At 45.1% G+C, this 26504-nt stretch overlaps 1 protein-coding gene across 1 annotated transcript; it reads left to right on the top strand.

Moving 5' to 3' along the window:
• The first annotated feature begins 112 nt into the window (after window positions 1–112).
• Window positions 113–26368, top strand: LOC123252793 (neurofilament heavy polypeptide-like). Its single transcript, XM_044682036.1, has 3 exons — window positions 113–2387; window positions 2994–3133; window positions 26028–26368. The coding sequence occupies exon 1, from the start codon at window positions 113–115 to the stop codon at window positions 1934–1936; it is 1824 nt and encodes a 607-aa protein (XP_044537971.1). The 3' UTR covers window positions 1937–2387; window positions 2994–3133; window positions 26028–26368.
• Window positions 26369–26504: the final 136 nt, after the last annotated feature.

The following is a 26504-nucleotide window of genomic DNA, read 5'->3' as shown; positions in this document are numbered from 1 at the left end:
GCTGGGGGCGGGGGGGAGACCAAGGTCTTGCCTGCGACGGAGGCGCAGCCGGGAGACCTTCATCCGAATTTGGCCCTGGCCATGGGGGGCCGAATCTGGAGCGCTGTGGGAGATGGGCCCGGGCAACCGGCAGGGCGGCTGCTGGCGGCTGGAGATGAGGGGCCTGAGGGTACGGGGCCAGGCGCTGGTTGCCACTTTGGTAACAAGGCCGATCTGGTGTAGTGATCAGCAATCGCAGCATCAATCGCAGCCTTCGACCAAGGCCTCTAAGGCCAAACGGCCGCTGCGAAGGGTCCAGAGGTCCAGTCCCACCTCCCCGCCTTACGGCCCGCGCCGGATCCCGCCCTACTCCGTCCGGCGCCGGCCCTCCTTGCAAGTGAAGGGCGACCATCTGTTGCCTAAGAAGAAGAAGGTCCGGCCACGGTCAAAGGCGCGGAAGTCGATGGGGATGGGCTCTGGGACTCAGTCCCCAGCCAGACATGCCGCATCTTCCAGTCAGGCCCCTAAGACGCGGAAATGTGTGGAGATGCAGCGTGTGAGGGTGTGGTACAGCTGGGAGCCCTTGGTAATACGGGGCATTGGTCTCAAGCCCCGGGGTGAGTCCTCCAGCCGACAAGCTGGTCCACCGCCCCCACCTCCCTCGCCTGTGCCCCCTGAAGAATCAGGGGCAAAAGGGAAAAGGCCTTCTCGGTCAAAAGAGAAGAGGCCTTCTGAGACAGAGGCTGCTGGGGCAGAAGAGAAGCAGCCTCTGGAGACCGAGGTGTCCCAGGCTGAAGAGGAGCAGCTTTTGGAGTCTGAGGCTTCCAGGACTGAAAAGGAGCAACCTCTGGAGACTGAGTATTCTGGGACTGAAGAGGAGCAGGTTTCGGAGGCTACGGCTGAAGAAAAGCAGTTTTCAGAGGCCTCAGCTGAAGAAAAGTTGCCTTTGGAGGTTGGGGTGGAAGAAACGTGGCTTTTGGTGGTCTCAGATGAAGAAAAGCAGCCTTCGGCAGCCTCAGTTGAAGAAAAGCAGCCTTCAGAGGCAGGAGCGGAAGAAAAGCGGTCTTCGGCGGCCTCAGTTGAAGAAAAGCGGTCTTCGGCGGCCTCAGTTAAAGAAAAGCGGCCTTCAGAGGCAGAGGCAGAAGAAAAGCGGCCTTCGGCGGCTTCAGTTGAAGAAAAGAGGCCTTCGGTTGTCTCAGCTGAAGAAAAGCGGCTTTCAGCAGCCTCGGCTGAAGAAAAGCGGCCTTCGGCGGCCTCAGTTGAAGAAAAGAGACCTTCGGTGGCCTCAGCTGAAGAAAAGCGGTCTTCGGTGGCCTCAGCTGAAGAAAAGCGGGCTTCGGTGGCCTTGGCTGGATCAAAGCGGCCTTCGGCAGCCTTAGTTGGAGAAAAGAGACTTTCGGCGGTCTCAGCTAAAGAAAAGCGGTCTTCGGCGGCCTCAGTTGAAGAAAAGCGGCTTTCGGTGGCCTCAGTTGAAGAAAAGCGGTCTTCAGCGGCCTCAGTTAAAGAAAAGCGGCCTTCAGAGGCAGGGGCAGAAGAAAAGCGGGCTTCGGTGGCCTTGGCTGGATCAAAGCGGCCTTCGGTGGCCTCAGCTGAAGAAAAGCGGCCTTCAGAGGCAGGGGCAGAAGAAAAGCGGCCTTCGGTGGCCTCAGCTGAAGAAAAACGGCCTTCAGAGGCAGGGGCAGAAGAAAAGCGGCCTTCGGTGGCCTCAGCTGAAGAAAAACGGCCTTCGGAGGCTGGGGCTGCTAAGGCTGAAGAGCAGTCTTTGGAGGCTGGGGTAGAAGGCGAGCAGCCTCAGGACCAAGGCCAGGAGAAAGATAGCCAGAGACCGTTGGAGGAAGAAAGCCCACAGGACCAGATAGAAGAGAAGCAGCCTGGTCAAGAGTCCAAGGAAGAGAAAGAAGCCCCTCAGGGTGAGGATGTGGGAGGACAGATGGAGATGGAACCTGATGGAGGATAGATGAGAAAAGAAAGAAGAGAGAGCTGGCAAATGAAGCAGTCAATGGGATGAAGGAAAGCACTGGTCCATTAGGGGTGAGGGGAACTTGGGGGGAAGAGATGGACTCAGTCAGGGCTTTGCAAGGGGGAAAGACAAGTCTGGGGCTCTGGGGCTCATTCCCAGAGAGGACACAAAAAAAGATGAGATAGCAGTTCTGATCCATAGTGGGGCTGCACCAAGACAGAAGGGAGAAGATGCCCTCTGCCAGGCCTTGCCAGGGGAAGAATGAGGGGCAGGAGCAGGGCTGGAGAAGGCAACTAAATCCTTGATAAGAATTATAGACGAGCAGAGAATGAAAATCTTTGCCAAAGATACCAGTCCAATATGCCCAAAGTTGATGGGAATCTAAGAATGCTTTAATGAGAAAGACTTGAAGAAATGAATGGTGAAGATTAAGAAGGAGAAGAAAAAGGTAGAGGAACCAATTCTGATGCCTTCTCTTTCCATCTCCCCCTGGGTCTCTTTTCCTGGGGGCTCCTCCTCTCCCCAACATTGCCAGTGAGGCTGCTTGCTTATACAAGTCCCTAGCCAGACCCAGAAGCTGGGAAAGGAAGGGGAGGGGGAAATTGGGGGGCCCCAAACAGATTTTCCAGTCTTTTATTTTCTGCACCCTTCTCTCTTCCAACCAGCCCACAAAAAAATAACGGTCTGTTATTTCTGTGACCTCTGGTGAAAAGATGATTTCCTCTAGTGCCTTTTCACCTTTCCTATCAAACCCAAACTGCTGGCACTTGAACCCTTCCCTGCCTACTAAACTGACCTTCTTTAGTTTGTCCCTGTCCCTGCCACCCACTGTCCCTTCACTCCAGCCGCACGAACTTTCCATGCTCCCTTCTGGACCCTATTTTTGTGCCTGCCATTCCCCAGCCTCATCTTTCTGGGTGCCCCAGGTCCCCTCCCTCTCCAGTGCTGGAATGCAGGGAGAAGGTGCTCATGAGAAGAAAGCTCAATGAACAAGTCTAGGTAGTAGAGTCCAAAAGCACAAGTGCCCAAGAGAGCCTTTGCCTCATTTTCATAGATCGCTCCCTCGCTGCTCATCAGCCCCAGGATGTTGGCCACATAGCCGAGCCCTTCGCCCAGTGCAATGAGCTTTGGAGCCGTCACAGCAAGAAAGGCCACCCAAGGGGCAAGGAGCCTCCAGCCACCTTTCCAAGCCTCGTAAGTGCCATGTATTCAGCCGTGTAGCTAAAGTGGCCTTTGGTGCTGCCCCCTGCCCGGGCCCGACTGGCAGGGGTGGAGGGGGGGAATGATAAGAGTAGCTTGGCTGGTCCTTGTCATTGTCTGAAATGGAAACTACCTGGTTTTGCCTTCTGTAGACTTTTTCCTATTTTACAAGCATTTATTCTTCCCCTCCCCAAACTCTCTTGTTTCAAATATGTGATTCAGAACACGGCATCTGCCACAGAATATACTGGAAAGAGAGCTGAGGATTTGGAATCCGAGCCCAGCCCTGCAGCCAGTCACTTCTGGTCTTTGGCCTCAGTGGGCCCAAAGCTCTGCAAGCTGTTGTCTAGCTTTCCTTTTCTCTCTGGGTCCCTTTAACAGCAGGCTTCTGCGTCTTGGCTGCGTCCTGGCCCCCTCGGGCAGCCTGGCAGAGGAGGCCGGAGACCCCTTCCTTCTCAGAGTCAGGCCTAGAAATACATAAAATCCAACTCCCAGGATTCCACAGGAAACCAAGTGGATCGAATACAGTGAGTGAAAGGGAAGTAGCCAGGGGCCTGGGGCTCCCCACGCTTCCCTGGGATCTTAGACTCCCAGGCTGTGGACTGTGATAAGCAGCCAGGCATGAGGGGAAACCCTGGCTTTGATTCAAAAGACCTGGATTCAAATCCTCCCTCTTTTATCCCACCACATATCTGGGGGACCTTGGGCAAGGCATTTTCCTTTTGGAGCCAGTTTAGTTTTCTGTAAAATGAGGGCATTGGGGGGTCTCTAGGTAACACAATGGATAGCACTCCAGGCTTGGAGACAGGAGGTCGTGGGTTCAAATCTGGCCTTAGATACTTCCTAGCTATGTGATCCTGGGATAGTCTTTTAACCCCCATTGCCTAGCCCAGCGGATGGAAGAAGTGCTTGCTTTGGGTGGCTGGCCAGTGGGGCAGGGCGTGCACAAAATGTCCTTGGGCTCTGGGAAGAGGGGGAACAGAGCAGCTCCCTGAGTGCCGGCTGGGCATGCGTGCCAATACTTCGCCAATGCTGGCCTAGCCCTCACCGCTCTTCTGACTTAGAACTGATCCTAAGTATTGCCTCTAAGTACTAAATATCCATTCCGAGACCGAATGTAAGAGGTGAAACGAGGCCTCCATGGCCTCAGAGCCACTTGCAGCCCTGAATCTGATTCTAATCATGATAGCCAAGTTTAGGGGATTCTTCGGGTTCTGTGCAATAAGATTGCCTCACATTTGCCGTCACATTAACGCTGGGCTGGTGCTAGCCACTGGGGAAAGTGAGTTTCATAGAATTTACAAGAAGGAAAAGCTGACCCAGAGCTAGAAGTCTTGGGTTTGGGTTCTGCATTGTCCCTCATGAGCCATGTGACCTTAAGCCAGTCATTTCTCCTCCTCTAGGCTTCAGTTTCTTCCTCTGTAAAATGAGAGGATTGGACTACATGGCCTGAGGGTCTTTGCTTCTCTGCCATTATGTAATTCTGGAGCTAAGTATATCTTTACTCATCCAGATGCAGCTTTGCTCTGCAGCCCAAGAGCTGACCACAATCAGTCTGACCAGGTCCTTTAACTGGGGACTAAAGGAACCAAGTTCTGCCCCTGCCAGTCTGAGCCTCTTTCCCATTGGAACCGGAGTAGCACAAACCGTTTGGATAATTGGGAAATAAAGAATTTCTCTCAGATGCCCAATAAGGACAGACTCTCATTCTCTGGGACTTTGGGGGCGAGCTGGGGCTCCCCTTATAAGCCTGGCTGACACTCAGGCTCTTTTTGCAAGCCTCGCCTTCCGGCTTGGACTCCATCCTGGGCATTGGCTCCAAGGCTGAGAGAGGTGAGGGTGAAGCAGCCTGGGTTCTCCAGGACAGATTCTCCCTCCGCCGAGCCACCTCGCTGCCCTCAACCCATTTCCTTTTGCTGAAGGCTGGGAGATGGGGGCCTCTGGGCTTTGACCTCAGGTACTGACTGCGTGCCCTCAAGGTCTCCAAACCGATTTTTGGGCCACCTTGGGGGAGTTGCCTCTCTCTAGGCCTCGGTTTCTTCCTCTGCTAAAGGAGAGGATGGGTCTACGTGGTCTCTGAGGCGTTCGGATGTCCTATCATTTTGGAGCCAAGGGCCTAATGTTTATTCTTGGTTAGAAAGAATTTGTATTTTGCATTTCGCGATGTTCAGTGACTCGGAAGCCCTGTGATCAGGGAGTTGAGCAAAAATGAAACTAGGCCCAAGGCAGTTCTTAAGTCATTCCAGGGTCTTCATGACCCCATTGGGGGTCTTCTCTCTGTTTAAAAAAAAATCTTTTTCAAGGTCACAGAGAAATGATTTTTGACAGTTGCATCGTGAGATTCAGATTCTCTCCTTCCCTTCCCAGCCTCTCTAAGGAGTGGAGTAGTCTGGTAGAGGTTACGCCAGTGTATTTCCATATGCCATTTGGGGCTTTCTTGGCAAAGATACTGGAGAAATTGGCCATTTTCTAGATGAAGAAACTGAGGTAAACAGGGTTAAGTGACTTGTCCAGGACCACCGAGCTGGTAAGCATGTGAAGCTGGATTAGAACTCAGGTCTTCTTAACCCGAGGCCCAGTGCTCTATCCAGCTGGAGGGAAGTTGAGGGTTCCGTTTAGGAGTGGGTCTGATGGAGTTTCTAGCACTTTTTGCAGAATATGAGAGTTTAGATTCATAAAGGAAGCCAAGAGCTGCGCTCTGGCCTGTGCTTCCTCCAGCCCTGTGCCTTTCCCTAGAGCTGCTCTGCTGCCTGGCTCCTCCCGCCTCAGCCACAACCCCTGTGGCCATGAGGATGTCGGATGGGAACTGGGAGAGATGAGAGGACTGTCTTTCCTGTGCCTTCTTGGATGTTCTAAATGTATTTAAATGTCTTCAAGGAGGCAGCCAAGTGCCTTAGTGAAATGAGAGGCAGGAGGTCCTGGAGTCCAATCTGGCCTCAGGAACTTCCTAGCTGTGTGACCCTGGCCAAGTCCCTTAACCCCAATTGCCTGGCTCTTATCACCCTTCTGCCTTGAGACCAATGCACAGTAATGAGCCCAAGACAAAGGTGAGGGTTTTACAAAAAATGGCATTCAAATTAGACAACTCGCAGCTCCTTGCCTGTTTTTAATTCACTTTTATAGGGGCTGCGAAGTGGCACAGTGGATAGAGTGCTTGCCCTGGAGTCAAGAGGACCTGGGTTCAAATTCTGCCTGAGATACATACTAGCTGGGTGACCCTGGGCAAATCACTGAACCCTGTTTGCCTCCGTTTCCTCATATGTAAGGTAAACTGGAGAAGAGAATGGCAAAGCACTGCAGAATCTTCGTCAAGAAGCACCAAATGAGCCACCAACAGAAAAGATTTCTTGGGGCTGGCACAGAATGGAAGGGAAAGGCTGAGTCCTTGAATGCAAAGCCTGCCCTGGAAGCTGGCCAGCCGACTCGTGGTGGGGACCTTGGGGCCACCAGGGACAAATGTGCCTTTTAAGCTGTGCTGCTGAGCCCCAAAGCAAACTGAAAACAACCCGAGATCCACCTCGCCTTCTCCACCAGGGCTTACTCTGCCCGCCTGGTCACACAGACTTTCAGAACTTGTGAGAAGCCAACAACATTCTGGACTGGAGACAGGGCAGAACTAGAGGGTGGCCTTTTCTGCATCTTCAGGTGCTGATCCATTGTCTGGACCGCTCTGGGGAGAGTCAGAGTTGGAAGGGTCCTCACAGTTCATTGACACCAATCCCTGGGCTCTAGTTTTGTTCTTTTCCTTTAAGCCCCTTTAAGCCCCCTCCCAAAGAATAAGGAAAATAAAGCCCAGATCCTGGGAACAATTACACACAGTCCGGCAAACTATTCCCATCTTGCCCATGTCCCCAAATCTCTTGAATCCAGGACCTCTCTGGATGAAGGCACAGATCCCTCATTTCACAGATAAGGAAATTGAGGCATAGGGAGAACACCTGACTTACTCAGGATCACCTGGGCTTTGATGGTTTCAGAGCACTTGCTATACATTACCCTATTGGAGAGCTGGACTCCACACTGGACAGGTGCCCCAGGTCCCAGAGTACTGACCAAAACAGTGCTGGGAGGTAGACAGGGCAGCTGTTGGAGTGGAATGTGCCCAGATAGGGGTTCTGATCAGGATGGACGCAGCCATAGCGTTGGCCAGGTGCTTAGTGAATTAAAAGCCAGACCTGGAGATGGAAGGTTCCGAGTTCAAATTTGACTTCAGACACTTCCTGGCTGGGATACCCTAGGCAAGTTCCTAAACTCCCCTTCCCTGACTGCTCTTCTGCCTTGGAACCAATGCGCAGCACTAATTCTAAGTTGAAAGCAAGGGCTTTAAAAATATACAAATAAATCAATAAAAGACTCAGCTTCGGGAGGCCAATAAGAGAATAGATAAAAATCTGAGACCCCACTTTTGACCCCTTTTGTGATCCTTGTGATTTGTTGAAAAGTATTGTTGCCTTATTGAAAAGCTTTAATTTTCCAGCTAACCAGCAGTTAAAAGGGTCAACACTGTTCCCCTTTGGCCAGGAATGCAGCCACCTGGTACAGCCAAGGCCAAAACCTTAGCAGGGGCAATTCAACCTTGAAATAATATTCCCCAGACTTGGCTTTCTGATAAGAACCTAGTCAAAATTCAGCCTTGGCCTTGTTCTATTCCGAAGCCAATGAGACCTTTTGTGTTTTGATATGACATAATTTGTAACTTCTGCGCATCTGCGAAGTTTCGGGGGGTTCTTTTGTGTGAAATTAGTCTCGAAATATATATAATAAACTCCAGGCTCCTGGAGCCAGAGCTGGAAGCATGAACTAAAAGACAACTCCTGGATCTCTTTATTTCCTCATCAACTAAGCAGTCCTTATCAGATTATCAGAGATGATAAAAAAGACTCAGCCACTAATCAAGGTCAGACTTTGGCCTCTAGTCATTTAGCCTCTTCCCCAAAATGAGAATATGGAACAAGATGACCTTTAAGATGATTGTAATTACATTTATATCCCACTTGAAGGGTTATAAAGTCCCTTAGTGGGAGGAAGGTAACATAAATGAGGTTGTTACGATCCCAACTTTTATTTCATCTATTTAATCCCTTATTTTCTGCCTTATTATAAGAGTGTCAAAGTCTAGGCAGTTGGGTTTAAGTGACTTGTCCAGGGCCTCATACCTAGGAAATGTCTGAGGCCATATTTTAACCTCTTGACTCCAGGCTGGTGCTCTATCCACTGTGCTACCTAGCTACCCCTCTAAAGATTAGGAATTCTGCTCAGAGAGGGTCTAGCTGTTCTCAGTCCCATAAGAGATATCAGTGATGGAAATAGGACTTGACTCCATACTCTTGTCCAGGGAGTCCGGCTTCCCCTAAGACTGTGTCAAGTTTTCATCATTCCAGATACCAGGGTAGAGTTACCAGTGGAGGCAAGTAATCACTCCTTCCTCACAAAAACTATCTCCTCTCAGCTCCCCTTAGCCTGGCCCAGGTTCCTTTAGGTGCAATTGGAGGCTTTCAAATAGAAATAATCATTTATGTTTAATATGTTCCAAATATGCCCTCAAGGAGCTCCCATTCTACTAGTGGGACATCTGGAATATGATTGCAAATCCTTAGGGTAACAGCTGCAAAGCCAATAGTCATACTTCTTCCATCTGCTATCAGTCTGTCAATAAGCATTTGTTATTATTTTTATTTGTTTATTTTTTTTAAACCCTCACCTTCTGTCTTGGAGTCAATACTGTGTACTGGCTCATAGGCAGAAGAGAGGTAAGGGTAGGCAATGAGGGTCAAGTGACTTGCCCAGGGTCACACAGCTGGGAAGTGTCTGAGGCCAGATTTGAACCTAGGACCTCCCGTCTCTAGGCCTGGCTCTCCATCCACTGAGCTACCCAGCTGTCCCCATTTGTTATTATTTTTAATAGAATGGTTGTATTTTATTTAAAAATTTTAAATATTTTTCCATGTTTCCATGATTTATTTTCTTTCCCTGCTCCTTCCCAGAGCCAACAAGCAATTCCATTGGGTTATACAAAGAACATTTGTATTTTAAATCTACACATCATTGGAGGCAGCTGGGTGGCTCACTGGATTGAGAATCAGACCCAGAGACAGGAGGTCCTGGGTTCAAATGTGACCTGGAACACTTCCTAGCTGTGTGACCCTGGGCAAGTCACCCCCATTGCCTACCCTGACCACTCTTCTGCCTTAGAACCAATATACAGTATTGATCCTAAGATAGAAGGTGAGGGTTTAAAAAAAGAAAATATTTGCATACTACAAATAAAGGCTTCTACATGTTAAAGGCACAGCGTGTTCAGGGACAACCAACACCTCTGGTGGGAGGGCTTGTCGAGCCTTCTCAGGGCTGCTCGTCTACCTGTCATGCAGCTCTCACCTGGGGCTCCAACAAGCAGTAGTTTCTCAGTTGAGGGGAGCTGGCAGGCTTCAAACCTGGTGGTGAGTTACGGGTACCTACCCCAGGCCCATGAAGACTTCCCCTGGTGGAAGGGGAGGATGAAAACAGTTTGTTCCAATGGCCAGGAAAGCAGCTTAGAGCTTGGTCAGATGTCGAAGACGCCAAGATCATCCACGGCATCCCAGGCCATCACCAGCCACTGCACTTGATGTCTCTGGAAGAGAAAGTGAGGCTGAAGACTTTGTGCCTCCCTGAAATCCAACTCCTGTTCACCAGTGATGTCATTAGTCCTCTTGAAATATCAAGGACAACCACCAACCAGCCAGTACCATGTACAGATGTCGAGAATAACGATTATAATGAGAGCAACAACAACAAGAATAAATAATAGGATCTACCTCACAGAGTAATCAAATAAGTGTCAAATGAGATCATACATGTACAGTGCTTTGTAAATCCTATAGCTCTATGTGTTAGATCTGGTTATAATCATTAATATTCCTCACCAAAAAAATACAATATGCTCCAGCAAGGTGATGATGACATCATCATAAATTACAAATGAATTAACATGTAAAGCTTTTTGTAAATCTTATAATTTTTTTAATTTAAAATTTCATTTCTTTCCAAATACACGGAAAAACAAATTTTCATTTTCATTTTTTAAAATTCAGATTTCCAAATTCTCTCCCTCCTTCCTTCTCTCTCCCCTCCCTGAGATAGCATACAATCTTATATAAGTTAAACATGTGCAGTCATGCAAAACATGTTTCCATATTAACCATGTTACAAAAGAAAACACCAACCCCGTCCCTCCAAAAACCAAGAAAAATAAAGAAGTTCTAAAAGTATGCTTCTCTATGCATTCAGTCTCTCAGTTCTTTCTCTGGAGGTGGATAACATTTTTTACAGAAATCCTTTGTAATTATCTTGGATTCTTTTATTGCTGAGAGTAGCTAAGCCATTCAGAGTTGATCATTGTACAATATTGCTGTTACTTTTTCCAGTGTTCTCCTGGTTCTGCTCACTTTACTTTTTCATCAGTTCACGTAAATTTTTCCAGGTTTTTTTTCTAAAACCATCCTGTTTGTCATTTCTTATAGCATAATAGTATTCTATCACAAACATGTACCAGTTCACTCATTCCCCAGTTGATGGACATCCCTCTCAATTTACAATTCTTTACTACCACAAAAAGAGCTGCTATAAATATTTTTGTACAAATTGCTCCTTTTCTTTTTTCTTTGATCTCTTTGGTGTATAGATCTAATAGTAATATCAATGGATCAGTGGGTAGGTGCAGTTTTATAGTCCTTTGGGTTTAGTTCCAAATTGCCCTCCAGAATAGCTGGATCATTTCACAACTCTACCAACAGTGCATTAGCATCCTAAGTTTTCCACATTCTCTCCAACATTATTATTTTCTTTTTTTGTCATATTAGTTAATCTGATAGGTGTGAGATGGTACTTCAGAATTATTTTCATTTGCCTTTCTTTCATCAATAGTTATTTAGAGCGTTTTTTCATATGATGATAAATAGCTTTGATTTATTCTTCTGAAAACTGTCTATTCTCATTCTCTGACTATTTATTAGTTGGGAATGATTCATATTCTTACAAATTTGATTCAGCTCTCTAAATAGTTGAGAAATATGGCCTTGATCAGAAAAACATTGTAAAATTTTGCCCCCAGTTTTCTGCTTTTCTTCTAATTTTTGGCTCCATTGGTTGTGCAAAATCTTTTAAATTTAATATAATTTAAATTATCCATTTGTTATCCCATAATGCTCTATCCCTTGTTTGGTCATAAATTCTTCTATCCATGGATTTGACAGGTAATATATTCCATGCACCCCTGATACGCTTATGATAACTGTGTCTAAAACATGTATCCATTTTGACCTTGTCTTAGTATATAGTGTGAGATGTTGGCCTTTACCTAGTTTCTGCCAAACTGCTTTCCAGTTTTCCCAGCAATTTTTGTCAAATAATGAGTTTCTGTCTCCAAATCTTAGATCTTTGAGTTTATCAGACACTTATTGTTTGTCCTTTGTTTTTGGCCTCTTCTTGACTTCTTGCACCTGGAGCACCATCCCTGCTCACCTCCACCAGGTAGGATCTCCAGCTTCCTTCAGAGCACAGCCCAAGTGCCCCTCCTGCAGGAGCCTTTCCTGATCTCTCCAGGGTTAGTGCTCTCTCCTCCACCCTGGGACAGCTGACTCTATATGAATGTTGCCCATATCCTGCATCCACTGAGCCAGAGAACATCAGCTTGGTGAGGGCAGGGACCCTGTGCCCATGTCTCCACAGTGCCTGGCACATGAGCAGCAGCTCCTTAAGCGCCAAGTGATAGGACTGACTGTAGCTCTTTTCATTCTCTTTTTTCTAAATTTAAAAAATTATACATATATGTATATGCATGTGTGTGTAACCAATTACATGCAGTAACAAATCTCTGCACAAGGCTTCCTAAATTAAATGATGGAATTTACCTCCCCTCTTCCTCTCCCCTTTTCCCCCCTCTCCTCTCCCCCTTCTTCCCTCCCAGCCCCCAGGAATTAGTTGATTATCTGTGTATTATTCTCCTGTGGTATACTCTCCTCACACTCTTGGCCCCCTCTGGCCCCAGGCTCTGGGCTCCGGGTTGGGGCCACAAAGTCCCCAACGAGGCCTTAGAAAATAAGGGGGGCATGGCAAGATGGTTCCAATCCGGCCTCAGTAACTCCTTAGCAGGGTGATACTGGGCAAGTCTTTTAACTCCCATGGCCCAACCCTCACCGCTCTTCTGATTTAGGGCTGATATTAAGGGGCAGCTGGGTGGCTCAGTGGGTAGAGTGCCAGGTCTGGAGTAAAGTAGACTCCTCTTCCTGAATTCAAATCTGGCCTCGGATACTGGGGCAAGTCACTTTACTCTGTTTGCCTCAGTTTCCTCATCTGGAAACAAGCTGGAGTGTAAAATGGCAAATCGATTTAGGATCTTTGTCAGGAAAATCCAGATGAAGTCAGGAAGACTTGGACACAACTGAAAATGACTGAACATATATTTATAAAATATAATTCTATGTTAAATATAAATATATATTCATACCTTTTGTTTTTACATTGCCTGATTTCCCTCTATATTCCTTGCATTGTTATCCCTTATAACAAGGATTTTTTTTAATTAAAAATTTTTATTAAAAAGAAGAACAATTCAACAAAATGGATCGCTACATAGGAAAAATGATGACCTTGTCTGCAATGAACTCCTTCCCCCGAGAAGGAAAGGCAGTGGTGGGAGGTGTCTTCCCATTTCTGTTCTTTGGAGCTGTTTATTCCTTGTCATTTACAACTTCCACCCTCATTGCAGTGGCTTCTCTTTCCATTTATACTGTTAAATGGCTGTGAAGATTGCTTCCTTAGCTCTTTCGCCTTCCTTCTGCATCTGTTCAGGTAGCTTTTCCCAGGCTTCTCCACGTCTGAGCCGTCCTTTTCTGACCCCACAGGCTGCTTTCCTATCCGCTGGGCATCCCTCTGTTTCCAATTCTTTGCTGCCTGAGTCCTTGGTAGTTGTTGAGCCTGTCTCTGTCCCTGGCTTCCTGGAGTGGATCTGTGGGGCAAAGGGCAGGCTTGGGCATTTTAGCCACCTCATTCAGACCTTTCCTATTTGTGTTGCAGCATGGTTGTGCCACCCCCCAGGGCAGAGTTACGTTTTTAAACTGTAAAATGCCACCTGAACGTATGGGAGAGTGAGGAAACCTTCATGGAAAGGAAACTTCTGGAATACACCAGCACCCAAACCCATTTCCTCACGATCAGTATTTGAGTTGTCTGCCAATGGGTGGCCATGCCAGGGGGCGCCTCCTGGGTCTCCCACCCATCCAGATACACACTCACTGCCTTACTCCCCTTGCCTAGCACTGACATCGAGTAGTGCCATTGACGTCCCAGGAGAGGGCGCTGCTACTCCCCCCTCAGGCTCCTTTCCAGGCGCGTTAGGTGTGGTTGGGTAACTCCTTTCTTGGCTGACTCCTAAAACAGTTTGAGATCTGGTGCACTGAGGTCACTTTCTTTCACCTTTTTCTTCCATTGACTTCCTTAATGTTCTTTTTTTTTCTTTAAAACCCTCACCTTCCATCTTAGAATCAATACTGCGTATTGGTTCCCAGGCAGAAGAGCTGAAAGGGCTGGCAATGGGGGTTAAGTGACTTGCCCAGGGTCACACAGCTGGGAAGTGTCTGAGGCTACATTTGAACCCAGGACCTCCTGTCCCTGGGCCTGGCTCTCAATCCACTGAGCTTGACCTTTTGTTCTTCCAGATGAATTTTGTTATTATTTTTTCTGGCTCCATTTTCCATATTTTCATATAAAAATAATTTCTGGAGGTTTTTTTAGTATGCATTGAATACATTAATTTAGGTAGAGTTGTCATTTTTATTATATTGGCTCAGCCTACCCATGAGCAATTAATGTTTTTCCAGTTGTTTAGGTCTAACTTTATTGGTGTGAAAAGTGTTTTGTAATTGTCTTCATATAGTTCCTGGGTTTGTCCTTGGCAAATAGATCCTCCAAGTATATTATATTGACTACTGTTAAATATTATTTTAATTGTTTAAAAAGTTTTTTGTAATAATATTTTATTTTGTCAATTACATGTAATAACAATTTTTTTCACATAAGTTTCCTGAAGTTATAAGATCCAAATTGTCTCCTTCCCTCCCCCTTCCTGGAGATGGTAAGCAATTGGATCTGGGTTTTACATGTAATTATCATGAAAAATCTATTTCCATATTGTCTGTTGTTATAAGAGAATATTCATTTAAATCAAAAACCCCAAATAAAAATCCAAATAAACTAAAGTGAAAAAATAGTGCACTTTGATCTGCATTCCAACTCCAACAGTTCTTTTCGGGTAGGGGAGGATGGCATTCTGACATAAATCCTTCAGAACTGTCCTAGCTTATTGTATTGATATTGTAGCTAAGTCTTTCAAAGTTGGCCATTCCACAATATTGCTGTTACTATGTACAATGTTCTCCTGGTTCTGCTCACTTCACTTTGCATCAGTTCACATAGGTCTTTCCAGCTTTTTCTGAAATAATTTTGTTCATCATTTCTTATAACACAGTAGTAGTTCATCACCATCGTATACCACAATTTGTTTAGCCATTCCCCAATCGATGGACATCCCCCAATTTCTAATTCTTTGACACCACAAAAAGAGCTGTTATTAATATTTTTGTATAAGTAGGTCCTTTTTCTTTTTTTTTTAATCTCTGAGATACAGACCTAGATTGACAGTTTTATATGGCCCTTTGGGCATAATTTCAAATTGCCTTCCAAAATGGTTGGATCAATTCACAACTCCACCAGCAATGCATTAGTATTCCAATTTTACAAGATCACCTCAACATTTATCACTTTCCTTTACTGTCATTTTGGTCAATCTGATAGATGTGAACTGGTACCTCAGAGTTGTTTAATTTGTATTTCTCTAATCAAGACTAATTTAGAACATTTTTTCATGTGATTGGATTGAAAGCTTTGATGTCATCATTTGAAAACTGCATGTTCATATCCTTTGACCATTTGTCAGTTGGGGAATCTACTGTTATTTTAAATGGAATTTCTCTTTCTCTCTCTTCCTGCTGGACTTTGTTGGTAATAGAAATGCTAATGATTTATGGGAGCTTATATATCTTGCTACTTTACTGAAGTTGTTAATTATTTAAACTAGTTTTTAATTGATTCCCTAGGATTCTCTAAGAACACCATTATATTTACTGCAAAATGAGATAGTTTGGTTTTCTCACTGCTTATTCTAATTCTTTAGTTTCTTTTTCTTATCATTATAGCTAGCATTTCTAGTAAAATATTGAATAATGGTGATAACGGGTATCCTTGCTTTACCTCTGATCTTATTGGGAGGACTTCTAGCATATCCTCATTACAACTAATTCTTACTAATGGTTTAAGATAGATAATACTTGTCATTTTAAGGAAAGCTCCATTTATTCCTATGCTTTCCACTGTTTTTTTAATCTCTTAATTATTTTTTATTTTAAAAATATTTTTCCATGTTTCTGTGTTTTGTTTTCTTTCCCTCCCCTCTCTAGAGGGTTTATTATGTCTAACTTTTCTAAAATTCTATTAATTTCTTCAACTTCTTTCTTTTTTGTTAAATTTATCTAGTTCTGAGAAAAGGAATTTAAAGTCTCCCACTCTCTGCTTAACTTTTGAAACTAGATTTATTTTTGCTTTTGCTTTATCTGAGATTAGTATTGTTACCCCAGCCTCTTTTTTTATATATATCAGCTGAAACATAATAGATTTTGCTCTAGCCCCTTATATTTACCTTGTGTATATGTCTCTGTTTCAAGTGTGTTTCTTGTAAACAGCATTGTCAGATTCTGGTTTTTAATCTACTTTGCCATTTTATGGACAAATTCAATTCATTCACATTCACAGTTATGCTTACTAACTGTGTATCTTCCCATTTGTTTACCCTTCTCTTTCTTTTTTATTCTGTAAATTTCATTTTGCTTCTGATTATTTCCTCTCACAATCTGCCCTTCTTTCTACCACTCCCTTTCTCTTAGCCCTTTCCCCGCCTACTTCCATACAGAGCAAGGTAGATTTTTATACTCAGCTAAGTGTGAATGCTATTCCCTTCCATTGTAAAAACTCTTCCTTTAGCATCTTTTTTTTTTTAACTCTTACCTTCTATCTTAGAATAAATATTGTGTATTCATTCCAAGGTAGAAGAATGGTAAGGGCTAGGCGATGGGGATTAAGTGACTTGCCCAGGGTCACACAGTTAGGAAGTGTCTGAGGCCAGATTTTAACCTGGGCCTGGCTCTCTGAGCCACTGAGCCCCCAACTGCCCCCTTGCATCTTTTTTAAGTTAGATAATTTGCCGCATTCTCCCCCCTTCTCCCCATGCATCCCTCTTTCTTACTCCTTGAGAGAAAAAACCACCCACTCAAAAGAATCTTGAACTTGGTCCTAGTGTGTCAAAGGCTCTTTCATTTCATCCCAATGAGAATGGACATTGTTACAAGCATTGCAGCCAGCAAGCAAGTACAAAGAATGGGAGCAGACAGACCCCTTTTTATCCCAGTGCACACAAAGACGGCCCCTCCCCTCATTCATCACTGGCTGGTTACTGGAGAATTACACTCTTATCTAGTAGCTAATCACAAGGTGCAATTTACAAAACCAATTATCCTAATTATTCAAGTGGGTTTTATCCTATCAAAACAAGGACTATTTCAGTCCCATCTTTCCGCATATCCTATAGCATTTTAACCAATCTAAAATATAGATTTCAATTCTATCTGTCTGAACTGGGGCTTGGGTTGTAAACACAAAATTTAATTTGTTTTGATTGAAAGGCTCACTGACTCCATCCTAGTGATTCATTGAGAGGAATCCACCTTCTTACTGAACTTTATCTCACACCCCTTAATTTTATTTTTTAAAATCATCCCATCATAGTCAACTTACATCCATACCCACTATCTAATGTATACTCTCTCTAATTGTCCTAATAGTGATAAAGTTCTTAGGAGTTACAATTATCATCTTCCTATAGGAATGTAAACAGTTTAACCTTATTGTACTCCTTATGATCTCCCTTTCATTTTTTTCTTTTTATACATCTCTTGAGTCTTGTATTTGAAAGTCATATTTTCTATTCGGTTCTGGTCTTTTCATCAGGAATACTTGAAAGTCCTCTATTTCATTAAATATCTATTTTTGTCCCTGAAGGATTATACTCAGTTTTGCTTAGTAGGTGATTCTTGGTTGTCCTCCAGAATATCATATTCTAGTTCCTCCAAATCTTTAATGTGGAAGCTCCTAAATCTTGTGTGATCCTGACAGCGATTCCACGATATTTAAATTGTTTCTTTCTGACTGTTTGAAGCATTTTCTCTTTGTCTTGGGAGCTCAGTAATTGACTATAATATTCCTGAAAGTTTTCATTTCGGAATCTTTTGTAGGAGGTGATTGGTGAATTATTTTTTTAAAAAAAGTTTTCCTTCTCTCTTAGAATTGGTATTAAGTTATATAAGAATACAAGGGATCCCCCAATTGATAAATGGTCAAAGGAAATAAACATGTAGTTTTTAGATGAAGAAATTAAAAGCTATGTATAGTCATATGAAAAAATATTCTAAATCACTGTTGATTAGAGAAATGTAAATTAAAACAACTCTGAGGTAAAACCTCATACCTATCAGATTGACCAATATGACAGTAAAGGACAATGATAAATGTTGGAAGGGATGGGACAAAATTGGGACACTAATATATTGTTGGCGGACTTCCGGATTGATCCAAACATTCGAGAGGGCAATTGGGAACTATGCCCAAAGGACTATAAAACTGTGTATATCCTTTGATCCAGTAATACTACTACTAGGTCTTTACACCAAAGAGATAAAAAAAAGGGAGGGGGAAAGACCTTCTTGTACAAAAATATTTCTAGCAGCTCTTTTTGTGGCAAAGAATTGGAAAATAAAGAAATGTTCATCAATTGGGAAATAGCTGAACAAATTTCAGTATATGATTGTGATGGAATATTATTGTGCTATAAGAAATGATGAGCAGGACTATCTCAGAAAATCCCAGAAAGATCTACATGAACTGATGCAAAGCAAAGTGAGCAGAACCAAGAAAATTGTACCCAGAACAATACAAGAAATTGTACACAGAACAATATTGTATGGTAGTCAATTATAAAAAACTTCATTTTTCTGAGCAATACAGTGATCTAAGACAATTCTGAAGGATTTATGACAAAGAATGCTATTTACCTCCAGAGAAATAATGCAGATTGAAGCATACTATTTTTTCATTTTATTTGCATGTGTTTTTATTTGTGGATTTTGGTTTTATAGGAATATTCTCTCATCACATAAGCAATATGGAAATATATTTTCCAAGATCATACATATGTAACCCAGATCAAATTATTTACCACACCAAGGAGGGGGGAAGGAAAGGGAGAGGGGGACAATTTGGATATTTTAATTTTGGAAAATTAAAAGATTGTTTTTGCATGTAAATGGGAAAATAAAATATTAATTTTTTTAAAAAGATCAATACTAAGTATCAGTTCTAAGGCAGAAGAGCAGAAAAACCCCTAGACAATGGGGTTTAAATGACTTGCCCAGGTTCACATAGCTAGGAAGTGTCTAAGGCCAGATTTGAATCCAGGTCCTCCCCAAACCAGACCTGGTGCTCTACCCTTTGTGGATACTTCAAATTTCTACTTTACTCTTTAGATCTAAACTATCAGGGTAGTTTCCCCTAATTTCTTGGTATGATGAATTTCTTCAAATATAATGTCTAGACTCTTTCTTTGATCATGGCTTTTGGGTAATCCAAAATTAATCTTAAATTGTCTCTCTAGTTTTTATTTTCCAGGACATTCTTTTTTCCAGTGAGTTATTTCACATTTTCTTATACTTTTTCATTCTTTTAACTTTGTTTCTTGATTTCTCATGGAGTAATTAGCTCCCTGTTACCCAAATCTAATCTTTAAGGGATTATTTTATTCAGTGAGCTTCTGTACATCATTTTCCATTTGGCTAATTACATACATACATGTATATTTTTTAACTCCTACTTTCTGTCTTAGAATTGATAGTAAGTATTTCTTCCAAGGCAGAAGAGCAGCAAGGGCTAGGCAATTAGGGTTAAGTAAATTGCTCTAGGTCACACAGCTGCCCCATTTCTACTTTTTAGGGAATTGTTTTGCCTCTTTTTTCCATTTGGCCAGTTCTGGGTTTTTAAGTTGTTATTTTCTTCAGTACTTTTATACTTTCTTTACCAAGCTATTAACTCTTTTTTCATAATCTTCTAGTCTCACTCTCATTTCTTTTCCCAGTTTTTCCTCTACTTCTCTTATTTGAGGTTTTTTTTTTAACCCTTAACTTCTGTGTATTAGCTCCTAGATGGAAGAGTGGTAAGGGTGGACAATGGGGGTCAAGTGACTTGCCCAGGGTCACACAGCTGGGGAGTGTCTGAGGCCGGATTTGAACCTAGGACCTCCCATCTCTAGACCTGACTCTCAATCCACTGAGCTACCCAGCTTCTCCCTCTTATTTGAGTTTTAAAGTCCATTTTGAGCCCTTCAGGAATTCTTTTGGGCCTCTGACCAATTTAAATTTTTCTTTGAAGCTTTGCATGTAACTGTTTTGACAAAATTATCTTCTTCTGAGTTTGTATCTTAATCTTCCCTGTCACCTATGGTCAGGTTCTTCTTTTGTCATTTGCCCATTTTTCCAGACTATTTCTTGATGTAACTTTATGTTAAAGTTGGGCTCTGCTTCCAGGATGGAGAGGGCATTGTTTTCAGAGGTATCTCTGGGGGGAGGGGAGAGGGTCTGTGAATTTTCAGAGCTTCCGAGGTGGTATGATGAAAGGAGAAGCATGGCCACTACTCTCCTGGACTATTCTCTGGTCTGTCAGTGAGCATAAAGCAGTCGTCTCCACCCTGGAACTGTGACTAGGGCCCCAAGACCCCTGTGGCCGCAAGGACCAGTGAGCCAGTGCTCCTCTTAGCTCTGGGAATGTGGCCCAGAACTGAGTATGAGAACTAGAACAGAGCCCTGCACCCAGTGCCAGCAAAGGGGCCCCTGGAGTTTTCTGACCAGCAGTCTGACCCTCTTTGAGTCTTTGGGCCGAAAGCTCCTGAAGTTGCTGCTGCTGCTATTGATAAACCGCCTTCATGACAAAATGCTCCTGTCCTAGTGCAGCCTGTGCTGACAGGTCTGTCTGTGATGGGCTCCAGATCCAACCAGCCTCTAAGTTGTCCTGGTCTAGAAAATTATTTTACTCCGACCATTTGTTGGTTCTGCCACTCTGGAATTCAATTTGAGGTATTATTTTAAAGTGGTTTGGAGGGGAATTTGGGAGAGCTTGGGTGAGTCCCTGCCTTTACTCCATCAGACCTGGGATTGTTATTTTTTAAATATTTTTAAATATTTTTATTTATTCTTTATTCATTTTTATTTTAATTTTTATTTATTTAAATATTTATTTAAATATTTCTTACCTTCTGTCTTAGAGTCAATACTGTGTATTGGTTCTAAGGCAGAAGAGCTGTAAGGGCTAGGCAATGGGGGTCAAGGGACTTGCCCAGGGTCACACAGCTGGGAAATGTTTGAGGCCAGATTTGAACCCAGGACCTCCCCTTTCTAGACCTGGCTCTCTATCCACTAAGCCAGATCTAGTTCCCCACCTCCCTGAGATTACTTCTTAAGACTGTAGAACTCCATATAAATATCCACAGTGGTCTTCATTCTGAGTCTTGGGAAGGAAACATTTTTTCAAGCTTTTGGAATGTGCCGTCACACACCCATTTCATCATGTTGAAATTTAGTGTTGTCTGCCAGAGGGTGGCCGTCCCATGGAATATCTTGTGTGTCTGACGTGGGAGCATGCGTGTGCACACATGCACTCACACACATGCACACGCACACTCGTGCACTCACACACGTATACACACTGACTCTCACACTCACTCACACTCACACTCTCACACTCACGCACACTCACACACACATGCACACACAATCACTCACACTCACACACACACTCACACACATGCACACGCACACTCGTGCACTCACACATGTATACACACTGACTCTCACACTCACACACACGCAGACTCACACACGCACATGCACACACAATCACTCACTCTCACACTCACACTCACACACATGCACACGCACACTCGTGCACTCACACATGTATACACACTGACTCTCACACTCACTCACACTCACATACACGCAGACTCACACACACGCACATGCACACACAATCACTCACACTCTCACACTCACACACACACACTCACACACACTCACACACCTGCAGACACACACATGCACATTCACACTCTCATACTCATACACACACGCAGACTCACACACACGCACATGCACACACAATCACTCACACTCTCACACTCACACTCATACACTCACACACACTCACACACCTGCAGACACACACATGCACATTCACACTCTCATACTCATACACACACACAGACTCACACACACACACATGCACACACAATCACTCACACTCTCACACTCACACACACACACACTCACACACACTCACACACCTGCAGACACACACATGCACATTCACACTCTCATACTCATACACACACACAGACTCACACACACACACATGCACACACAATCACTCACACTCTCACACTCACACACACACACACTCACACACACTCACACACCTGCAGACACACACATGCACATTCACACTCTCATACTCATACACACACACAGACTCACACACACGCACATGCACACACAATCACTCACACTCTCACACTCACACACACACACACTCACACACACTCACACACCTGCAGACACACACATGCACATTCACACTCTCATACTCATACACACACACAGACTCACACACACGCACATGCACACACAATCACTCACACTCTCACACTCACACACACACACACTCACACACACTCACACACCTGCAGACACACACATGCACATTCACACTCTCATACTCATACACACACACAGACTCACACACACGCACATGCACACACAATCACTCACACTCTCACACTCACACACACACACACTCACACACACTCACACACCTGCAGACACACACATGCACATTCACACTCTCATACTCATACACACACACAGACTCACACACACGCACATGCACACACAATCACTCACACTCTCACACTCACACACACACACACTCACACACACTCACACACCTGCAGACACACACATGCACATTCACACTCTCATACTCATACACACACACAGACTCACACACACGCACATGCACACACAATCACTCACACTCTCACACTCACACACACACACACTCACACACACTCACACACCTGCAGACACACACATGCACATTCACACTCTCATACTCATACACACACACAGACTCACACACACGCACATGCACACACAATCACTCACACTCTCACACTCACACACACACACACTCACACACACTCACACACCTGCAGACACACACATGCACATTCACACTCTCATACTCATACACACACACAGACTCACACACACGCACATGCACACACAATCACTCACACTCTCACACTCACACACACACACACTCACACACACTCACACACCTGCAGACACACACATGCACATTCACACTCTCATACTCATACACACACACAGACTCACACACACGCACATGCACACACAATCACTCACACTCTCACACTCACACACACACACACTCACACACACTCACACACCTGCAGACACACACATGCACATTCACACTCTCATACTCATACACACACACAGACTCACACACACGCACATGCACACACAATCACTCACACTCTCACACTCACACACACACACACTCACACACACTCACACACCTGCAGACACACACATGCACATTCACACTCTCATACTCATACACACACACAGACTCACACACACGCACATGCACACACAATCACTCACACTCTCACACTCACACACACACACACTCACACACACTCACACACCTGCAGACACACACATGCACATTCACACTCTCATACTCATACACACACACAGACTCACACACACGCACATGCACACACAATCACTCACACTCTCACACTCACACACACACACACTCACACACACTCACACACCTGCAGACACACACATGCACATTCACACTCTCATACTCATACACACACACAGACTCACACACACGCACATGCACACACAATCACTCACACTCTCACACTCACACACACACACACTCACACACACTCACACACCTGCAGACACACACATGCACATTCACACTCTCATACTCATACACACACACAGACTCACACACACGCACATGCACACACAATCACTCACACTCTCACACTCACACACACACACACTCACACACACTCACACACCTGCAGACACACACATGCACATTCACACTCTCATACTCATACACACACACAGACTCACACACACGCACATGCACACACAATCACTCACACTCTCACACTCACACACACACACACTCACACACACTCACACACCTGCAGACACACACATGCACATTCACACTCTCATACTCATACACACACACAGACTCACACACACGCACATGCACACACAATCACTCACACTCTCACACTCACACACACACACACTCACACACACTCACACACCTGCAGACACACACATGCACATTCACACTCTCATACTCATACACACACACAGACTCACACACACGCACATGCACACACAATCACTCACACTCTCACACTCACACACACACACACTCACACACACTCACACACCTGCAGACACACACATGCACATTCACACTCTCATACTCATACACACACACAGACTCACACACACGCACATGCACACACAATCACTCACACTCTCACACTCACACACACACACACTCACACACACTCACACACCTGCAGACACACACATGCACATTCACACTCTCATACTCATACACACACACAGACTCACACACACGCACATGCACACACAATCACTCACACTCTCACACTCACACACACACACACTCACACACACTCACACACCTGCAGACACACACATGCACATTCACACTCTCATACTCATACACACACACAGACTCACACACACGCACATGCACACACAATCACTCACACTCTCACACTCACACACACACACACTCACACACACTCACACACCTGCAGACACACACATGCACATTCACACTCTCATACTCATACACACACACAGACTCACACACACGCACATGCACACACAATCACTCACACTCTCACACTCACACACACACACACTCACACACACTCACACACCTGCAGACACACACATGCACATTCACACTCTCATACTCATACACACACACAGACTCACACACACGCACATGCACACACAATCACTCACACTCTCACACTCACACACACACACACTCACACACACTCACACACCTGCAGACACACACATGCACATTCACACTCTCATACTCATACACACACACAGACTCACACACACGCACATGCACACACAATCACTCACACTCTCACACTCACACACACACACACTCACACACACTCACACACCTGCAGACACACACATGCACATTCACACTCTCATACTCATACACACACACAGACTCACACACACGCACATGCACACACAATCACTCACACTCTCACACTCACACACACACACACTCACACACACTCACACACCTGCAGACACACACATGCACATTCACACTCTCATACTCATACACACACACAGACTCACACACACGCACATGCACACACAATCACTCACACTCTCACACTCACACACACACACACTCACACACACTCACACACCTGCAGACACACACATGCACATTCACACTCTCATACTCATACACACACACAGACTCACACACACGCACATGCACACACAATCACTCACACTCTCACACTCACACACACACACACTCACACACACTCACACACCTGCAGACACACACATGCACATTCACACTCTCATACTCATACACACACACAGACTCACACACACGCACATGCACACACAATCACTCACACTCTCACACTCACACACACACACACTCACACACACTCACACACCTGCAGACACACACATGCACATTCACACTCTCATACTCATACACACACACAGACTCACACACACGCACATGCACACACAATCACTCACACTCTCACACTCACACACACACACACNCAATCCCAGTGAAATCAGAAGCCTGATTCCTGTCCCTGCCCTCAGTGGGAGGCCCCCCCAGAATGGCAGAATGGCAGAATGGCATGCACACTCATTCGTGTAGCCACACTTCCCTGAATCCTGAGGAAGTATACATTGGTTTGGGGCTTTGGGCTCCCTAAGGCAGGCTGCTGGTCATTTTTAGAGGCCTTCTTGCAAGAAGGCTTTATCTGTCATTTTAGTTCAGACCAGGGTCCCGTGTTTAAACTTGAATGCTGGGAGAGTATCCGGAGAAAAGCCCCCGAGAACTGAACCTCTGTTAAGTGAGCTCTCATCCATCTTAGAAGTTGCAGCCTATTCTTCACCTCACAGAAACATTATTCTCCATTACACGCGGCTTGCTCGGCACCTGGCTCACACAGGGCACCCTTTGGCCCTAGAGGGGATAAAAATGTCCTGCCCTCATGAGCTTATCATCCTGGGGCGATCTCTGGTTCCAGCCCAGATGGCTCAAGTCTGTCCTATTTCAGGGCGAATTCCCAAAGCCAAGTGGAGCTGATGTGTCCTACGACCCGGACCCTGGGGCAGGGGCTCCGTCTGTGGTCCAGAGAAGCTCTGTTGTCTCTGGCTGGTAGCTCATGGCCTTATCGTCCGCGCCACAGACACAGAATCCGTGTTCTCCTCTCCTATGTCTGCAGGTTTCCTGGCCTTGAAGAAGACCAGATCTAGGATCCCACATCAGACAGCGTGCTCCCAGCTCACTTTTCCTAAACTTAAGAAAAAAAAAGAAAAAGGAGGCGAGAGAGAGAAAGTTTCACTTCCACAGAGGAAAAGGATGGGAGGAGGTCCAGGTGAGGTGGCGAGAGGCTTGGGGCTGCTGCCGTGGGGTGGTGGGCCTGGCTCGGCCCAGCCTGTTTCTTCTTCATCCTGGTTATCCTATTCTGACCCAGGCCCCAGTATTATGCCCCCTTGGGTGCTTATCTGAACTGTCCCCTTGGATCCCCGAGAGGGAGTCCTCCCTCATTCCTTGGGTGGCTCCGGGGGCTCTCAGCCCTCCAAATCAGTGATGTCCCCCAGGCACTCCAGCCTTGGGCCCCTCCTGTTCAAGCCCCAGCTTGGGCGAGGGACCCAGACCAAGGCCTGACCTGTGCCCTGGAGGGGTTTGGGAGGAGGAG

The sequence above is a fragment of the Gracilinanus agilis genome, chromosome 6 (assembly GCF_016433145.1).
Source record: "Gracilinanus agilis isolate LMUSP501 chromosome 6, AgileGrace, whole genome shotgun sequence".
NCBI lineage: Eukaryota > Metazoa > Chordata > Mammalia > Didelphimorphia > Didelphidae > Gracilinanus > Gracilinanus agilis.
Note: the sequence above shows the minus strand (reverse complement) of the source record. Positions and strands in the feature narration are given on the sequence as shown.